Below are 7,264 nucleotides of genomic sequence, written 5' to 3' on the forward strand. Positions count from 1 at the left end.
TACAATATAAGCGTGAGCTTTTCTGTGCTATCCTGGCATAAGAAACTCTGAAGGTAGTTTTCAGAAGAGGCGAAGATTACCCCCTCATCTCACATGCACTGATCTAGGGGCCTGGCCATTCCCACAGAGCAAGGAACAGGCTCTCAGCATTGAAGTCATTGTACCAAGCAGCAGCTTCCCCTTTGCAGTGATTCTGGCCTTGTAGATGGTCCTGCAGAGGCTGCACAAGTCTGCAGGCTGGGCAGGGCTGGGGCTGCAAGGGGCTACCAGCAGCTATGAACAGCCACTTAAAGAAATCATCCTATGGGGGCAAGGGAATGGCTGGGTCTTCCCACTGGTCTTACTGGGGCTGCCCATTGCCATCCCACTCCATGAGTGAAGTGCTCTCTTCATAGTCCAGATCTACCAGGGACTGGTCCAAAAAATCATTAGGAAGTCCTCAAAGTGCATAGCCAGGCTAGCATGGATTTATTTTTCTGTCTGAATCCCAGGAAGGTGGTGCAGCTCTTGGACAGGTAACATGACTATGACAGTCTCCATCCTTAGGGGTTTCCAAAGAATATGACAACACAGTCATCCTGACCTTGTGAAGCAGTCAGTCCTGCCATGAGGGGAGCTGAAGGATGTCCCTTCCCACCAGCACTGCTAGGATCCTATGTAAACACCTTCAGACAGAAAATGTCCCATTTCAGATCTCTGCAGGGGCCCTTAAGGACTAACAAAACACCCCTGCATCTCACTTTGGAAGGCAGCAGTGAGACAGTGCCACATCCTGCCCCACTGTGTCCACTACAAAGGAGAGCTTCTGAGTCACAGTTAAGCAGCAGTGAGTGTAAATTTCCTATCTGAAGTGGAATTATTTGCAGTATAAAAGCACTAACATGTTTTGCAATCCACACAGTAGATCCTGGACAGAGACTCACACACCTTTGCACTCCGATAAGGAGAATATTATTACCCTCCCAGTGGTCTGGCCAGATAAGAAGTTTGGGGCGGGCAGTCTGCATTTTTTTCAAGCTCTCATTATGCCGCACCAGTATCTCCAGATGCTGTTTCCAGGGAACTAAGCTGCTTTCTAATTAAAACTGCAAAGAGCAATGGAGAGTTTAGGCAAAGACCATGCTTCTTCGGACTCTTCCCTGACACCTTCTGCAGACTGTGAGGAGTATGCTGTGCCAGGTAACGATGAAAACATTCCTAACTTGAGTTTTTGGAGACAGGAGAGCATGGTTTTTGTTAGCAAGTGTTTCTCAGAAGGGAACTAATAATTATTAGTCTATGATTGGGGGTGGAGGATGCACATTTACCTGCCAATACGTGTCTTTTTGCATGTTGTGTTTCAGGTCACAAAGGCAGAAGCACATATAAGGGCTTTTCAACTAAAGTCCTTCAGAGAGCATCAGTAGATTGTCAGTGTGCAGACTGGCAGTACTGTCTCATTGTTTTTATAGCTTGTTTTTTTTTTTCTCTTTTCATTTAATTTCTGTTTCTTTGTGTCCTCTCATAAATATTTTTTTCATCAGGATATGTATGTTTTACTGTGATCTTTCCTGCTTAGTGCTAGCAGCTGACAGCTTTGGAGCTGTTGTGGGAGTGCTTTCTTAGACCAGGTAGAAGTGAATGAGGGGTGTTTTCTTAGAACGGACTGGGAAGGAGACTGATTGCACGCAGCTAAAATTGCTTTTACAGTTCACAAGACATTTTGAAAGGAAAAGAAAATTACCTTGGCTGCAAGTGGGATGTGCAAGGGATTACGTACTTCAGTAGCTGAACTGAGGCCCTGTGCAGACTTGCTACTGCAACTTGTAACCTCATTTTCCCAGGGAGTTCAGTGCCTTTTTCTATGTGGATGGCAGAGTCATCTCCTACTGGCTGAGCCCTACTGTCTCTGTTACTGCTTCATGTCAAGGAACAACCTCCCATTTGTCTTGGAGTTATTCTCAACTTCCCTGGACAGTATTCAGGGCTGTCAGATGTAATTTTAAAGTTGACTCTGCTTTGATGAGGACATTGCAGCATAGACCAACATAAATACTCCCCAAGCTAAACTTCTGTAAGATTATTATTAATTATCATAAGTGTCTTGTGTAAAAGTCTACTTTGGCTTGAGATTGACTCCTGCTGTCAGTATTGCATTGTTCTATTCTGGAGTACAATATTTCTTGCATTTAATACATACCGGGGATAAAAGAGCTATAATCCCAGCTCAGCCTCAGAAGTCTTTCTCACCTTGACACTACTACCATCTGATCAAGGGAACAACAAAATGACAATTTTTCACTGATCTCACTACTTCAGTGTGAGCTCTTGTGAAAGGAGCTGGATTTGATTATATCTGCAAGGAGCAGGTCATAGTTTTGCTTTTCCACTTGTGTGGGTTTTGTTGAAACTATGAAAATCAGTTATTTTGGGATCTCTTCAGTGTACATCTGGGAAGAATTCCTTCTCCCTCAAGGCCTCAGGGCAGTAATGTTGCTCCCTTTGTCTCCTGGGATTTAGTCTCATGCTGCTTGATTTGAGACAAGTTTTTATTATCACCGCTTAGAGTCTACGCCAGAAATCATCAGGGATTGCTGTCTTTTAGGACAAAGACATAGAGAAGTGAAGTTCAGACCATTTTTTAGGCTGGTCTTTGCCTCGGGAAGCCATCTGGAGCCCTCTGCAGCCAGTGAAATGGATACTGCTTACCTCTGCCAAAGAAAGCATTTCAGGGGGTGACTGGGATCTGGAGAGTGCTCCTCTTTGCTGGTGGCTGTATACAACCTGCACATTCTGCCCAAATAATAAAGCCAGCGTTGGAGCTTTCTCACATCAGTTAGTCTTTCTTCAGCCTTGCCATGATCTTCCTCACAGCTACAGATCAGCTTGGAGCTGTCTGTGTGGTGTTTGGGACCAATTTTCTCAACCCCAGCAGTTGTGTACTAGCCCTGTTTTGGTTTCTGGCTGCATCACCATCTCCCCACAAGGTCTCAGCCCAGTGCACGTGAGCACCTGTGTGGGTAAGGCTGTGCCCTCTGGCTCTTCCTTGCCTCCACAGGGCAAAAGTTCCTTTTTTGAAGGACTATCTGTTCAGTGGGTCAAGTCTTTCTCCTTGGTTGTTAGATAAACATCTTAATTGGCCAGTTCCAGCTGTCTGGGAAAAAGGGTAACAACAGAGCAAGCATGAAGAATTATCTTGCAGTCTGCACCGATGTCTGATCAAAGGCACCCCACCCCAGGTCCCTACAGTAGTGGAATAGGTTGGACATGGGTCATCCTGAGGAATTGTAACTGGAAGTCTAGAGTAATTGCCAGACTAGGAGCCTGAGAGTTTTGGGTGTTGTGTCATCAAATCCAACCCACTAAGGCTGTGCTGGAAGTACAGTGCTCAAGTAGTTTCATATCAAGATCCCTCTGGGACAAAAAAAAAAAGCATGGCCTCTTGCATCAGTGCTCTAGTACCAGGCAGGGAGGGATCAGAATGTCATGTTAGCACTCACTTTATCCTTGTAGATGTCATCATAACCCGTCGCTTGAGAGACCGGGAGTTGCTCAGGAAAAGAAAAGCAGAAGCCCTGGAGAAAGATTCAGCTCAGTGGGTTCTGAGGTAAATCTTGCTTTTTCTGTCATACTGCTTTTGTGGTGCACTTAACCTGAGCCTGGACCTGGCCTAGCCCCTCCATCTTCACCCAAGGACAGAGCGTCAGTCTTCAGTGGGGAAAGGTGACCTGCAGTCAGTAGCTGTGCAAGGTCTGCACAGGCACTGGGGGCAGAGATGCATGGGAGGTTAGCAAGAAAACCTCAATCATAATGTGGAGCTGAGGAAAAATTTGTTGGCCAAGCTCCTGCCCACTGGTGCAGCTGCAGAAGGCTGTTGTGCAAAGCTCAGGAGGGGGGCTGCAGAATCACAGCTTCTGCCGGGATGAGCTGGGTAACAGGCTCAACAGGGGGACCCAGCAAAGTTGCCTTAGGGCATAAGGGAAAGTCCTTTGTCCTATTTCTAAGTCATCATCCCTGTGAAACCCCCCCGCCAGAGACTATAAGAATGAAGAGCAAAAGAGAGCCAGAAGAGCCAAAAGAGGACGGGGCCGTCAGACAGTGGTCAAGGCTGTCCTGGAATCAGAGCCAGCAGTGGAACCTCAGCCTGACCCACAGGAGAAGGCTGAGCCAGTGTCTTCTGAGCCAGCACTGCCTGAACCAGTGTATCGCCAGCAGCCACCTACGCTGACCATCCAGAACATGGTCGGTGGGATGCAAGCAGTGGCAACAGAAGGGGAGCTGGCAGACAGGAGCCTGGACCCTGCTGGTGAGTTGCCAAAGAGCTGCTGGCCCCATGGTAGCCTGGGGGGCAGTGCAGCGCTGCCTCTCGAGGACTGTCAGCCAAGGGTGCCCACCTTATCCACAATGATCCCACAGCATCTCCAGGGCACGGGTCCATACTCCACAAAACTTGGGTAGCTGAGAAAGGGGGGGATGATGGGATTCTGGGGACAGACAGCTCATTCCAAGTCCAGGGGAGTGATAACAAGTCTACTATTGCCAGTCATTGGGATGGGGTTGTGGACCTGGTCCTTAATAACTCTTTGTCCCAAGACAACACTTCTGTGGCTGTGCCAAGATTCCTGTTAACACAGAGAGATATCTCTGTGAAGATCTCTTCTCTGTGGAGAGATGTGTTTTTTTGTGGTCAGAGCTGGTGAGGGGAGCCAAAGTTCAGACATGCTCTGTCCACAGTCCATCCAGTTTCAGGACTGACACTGGTATGGTGGGAGAGAAAAGTGGGCACTGGGACAAGGAGTGGGTGTCTGCAGGCAGCTACACCTTTGAAACCTGCCAGGACTGAGGCATGGAGGGCACTAAGCTGGTCTGAATGGCAGGCTGGTGTCTGGGCTCAGAAAATTCATTTACAGCTACCACAGCAGGAGTTGCTCCCAGATCTGGTGTGGAAAGAGTAGAGTACATTCACTTTAGCAGTCAGTGGGTCAAGTATGCAGGTAGCTTCAAAACCAGGAACACTTAGGATCTCCTTCAGACATAGTAACAATCCTCTCACCCTCAACTACTGCATTTCCAGCAGTATCTACGCAGTGGGGAAGAAAAGGCCTGTTGCTGCAAGGCTGTGATGTGCCCTTGTGCCATGGAAAATGGCTGTTCTGTGTCCTGGGCTCTGGGATGGGTGTCCAGCCTCCAGCCCTAAGGTCTTGAAATGGGCAACCATCAGGGTTGTGGTTATTGCTTCTGGCTTTAAATCTGTCAGTGCTTTACCTTCTCCAACTCACTTCCAAAGCTGGGACTGCCCTTGAAAAGAGGGCAATCCACCCTGAGCTGCCTAACACCTTCTCCAGGCAATTGCAGGAGACTTGCCATGGGGTCTTTGGCATGGGACAGAGGGGTAATGCATGAGAGTCCCCAGGATGAAATGATCTGTCTCTTACATGCCTTATAGGTGAAGAAGATGTGCTGAAGCCAGCAGAAGCAGATGTACTAGAAGAGTTGAATACTCCTCTGGAAAATGACCACCAGGATAACGAATACATCCCACATATTCTGTATTAACTTTCTGATTGTTTTGGGGATATTTTTTACTTTGACTGTTGCCTCACTGGCTTGATAAGTAGGGCACAGTGATTTTGAGTAGCTGCTTTCTTGGGAGTCATAAAGCCCATACTCCACTTGTTACTCTGCTTTCTATGCTTCTTCCAGGCTAGAGAGGCAGCCCCTAGGGAGTTGCCTGTGGCTCATGAGCCCCCTGCTCTCTCTGCAAACAGGCTGTTTTACTTGAGCCCATGGAAGGCTTCACGGTGCTCTGCCACACTACAGTTCAGTCATACAGTCCAGCATCCATCTGTGTTTCTGAAAGTAATTTCTTATTTGTATAAATGTGAGTGGCAGTGCAAAGCTAACACCCACCGTGACTTTTAGCTGGCTGGAGAAGCCCAGCTTGGGCTTTTTATGGCACCCCATAAACCCCACCACCCTTTGCACTGTTATTTTTAGTCTGAAAGTTATTCTCATAGCCTGCTTTCCTCTGCAATAAAATCTTGCTTTCCTAAAGCTGGAAATATTTTTTGGTTTTAATTTCTGGGCAGCTTCACTCTGACCTTCTAAGACAGACAAAAGGTAGTTGAAAACAGCTGAGTGCATGGGGCTGAAACTTGGCTGAATTATGCACTTTTGTCAGGAAAACACCATTTGGGGCAAAGACGGGAGACGCTCTGCACAGTCATTATCTTCATGGCTCCCCAGTCTTCACACAGGAGTTCTCCTGAAGCCAGGAGGTAATAGGGCACCCTGTGTCTCTCCCCATGTTTTGAGTTTTGTGGTCCTTGTTCCTGTGCATAGCAAGTGAAGAGGCTCTCTTACATTCCTGTATTATCCTGACACAGAGGATCCTCCTCCTCTTGAGGAATGGAGATCATATTGCTGCTGTCTGACTTCCCAAGGGCCTGTCTCCCACAGCATAAGGCTGAGGGTACCCTTGATTTGGGGGATTATTTTATGGCTCTGGAGCCCTCGAGGCTCTGTATCACACGTCTAACTGGTGACACCAGTAAGAGTCTCTGCAGTGACAGGATGGACACCCCTAACATCCCACCCCTGCTTTGGTCCCAGGCACATCACATGAGGAGCAAGTGCTTGCCAGCTCTTCGAACAGCCTCCACATGCTGAAATCCCGGCCTCTACAGGTACACTGCCAGAAGCTCTGAAGCACCTGGTGGGTGTCAAAGCAGAAAGCATTCAGCAGCACCATACCAAAGTAAATCCAGCTCCATTCCCCACGGGCAGCTCCTGGAAGGATGGGTTTCCCTACACAAGTATCCTGACACTGTTTTGGTCTCCACAGACTAAAAGACACGGTTTTGCACTCCCCTTGAGTCACTGATACCGGTGGCACCTGAACAAGATCACTCAGCTTCTGCCATGAACTACTCAAACCTTACCTACAACCCCAAATATTTAAGGTACAACAAGAGGGCCTCGTGGAAGCCCAGCAGCATGGAAGGAGCTTCTATCTGGGAGATTTGCTCTTAGACCAAGGCACTGGGAGAAGGCAGCTGAGGCTGCACTGGCCTGAAGGGGAGCCAGAGGCTGGAGGTCATGTCATGGTTGTGCGACATCACAACAGTAGTGCTGGGATCCTTGTGCAAGGGTGGTGCCTGCACCGTGCTGCAGAAAGGCTGGGCTGCCAGGCAGGCCAGGAGACCTTTCTACCTGGTGGAGCACACGTGTGCCGTGGCAGAGACCAGCAAGAGCCAGTGGCCCTTCCCTTCTCTCCAATCCTCTG

General features: G+C 48.3%; 1 protein-coding gene across 1 annotated transcript; it reads left to right on the forward strand.

Annotated features, from left to right (window-relative positions):
* The first annotated feature begins 984 nt into the window (after positions 1–984).
* Positions 985–6,033, forward strand: HEMGN (hemogen). Its single transcript, XM_014888151.2, has 4 exons — positions 985–1,179; positions 3,493–3,586; positions 4,014–4,285; positions 5,426–6,033. The coding sequence occupies exons 1-4, from the start codon at positions 1,098–1,100 to the stop codon at positions 5,533–5,535; spliced, it is 558 nt and encodes a 185-aa protein (XP_014743637.1). The 5' UTR covers positions 985–1,097; the 3' UTR covers positions 5,536–6,033.
* Positions 6,034–7,264: the final 1,231 nt, after the last annotated feature.

Source organism: Sturnus vulgaris, chromosome Z (assembly GCF_052056855.1).
Source record: "Sturnus vulgaris isolate bStuVul1 chromosome Z, bStuVul1.hap1, whole genome shotgun sequence".
NCBI classification, from domain to species: domain Eukaryota; kingdom Metazoa; phylum Chordata; class Aves; order Passeriformes; family Sturnidae; genus Sturnus; species Sturnus vulgaris.

Coding starts and splice junctions, on each gene's coding strand:
- HEMGN (XM_014888151.2), top strand. CDS start 1,098: ATGGAGAGTTTAGGCAAAGACCATGCTTCTTCGGACTCTTCCCTGACA. Junction 1,180..3,492: donor TGAGGAGTATGCTGTGCCAG/GTAACGATGAAA, acceptor TTATCCTTGTAG/ATGTCATCATAACCCGTCGC. Junction 3,587..4,013: donor TCAGCTCAGTGGGTTCTGAG/GTAAATCTTGCT, acceptor CCCCCCCGCCAG/AGACTATAAGAATGAAGAGC.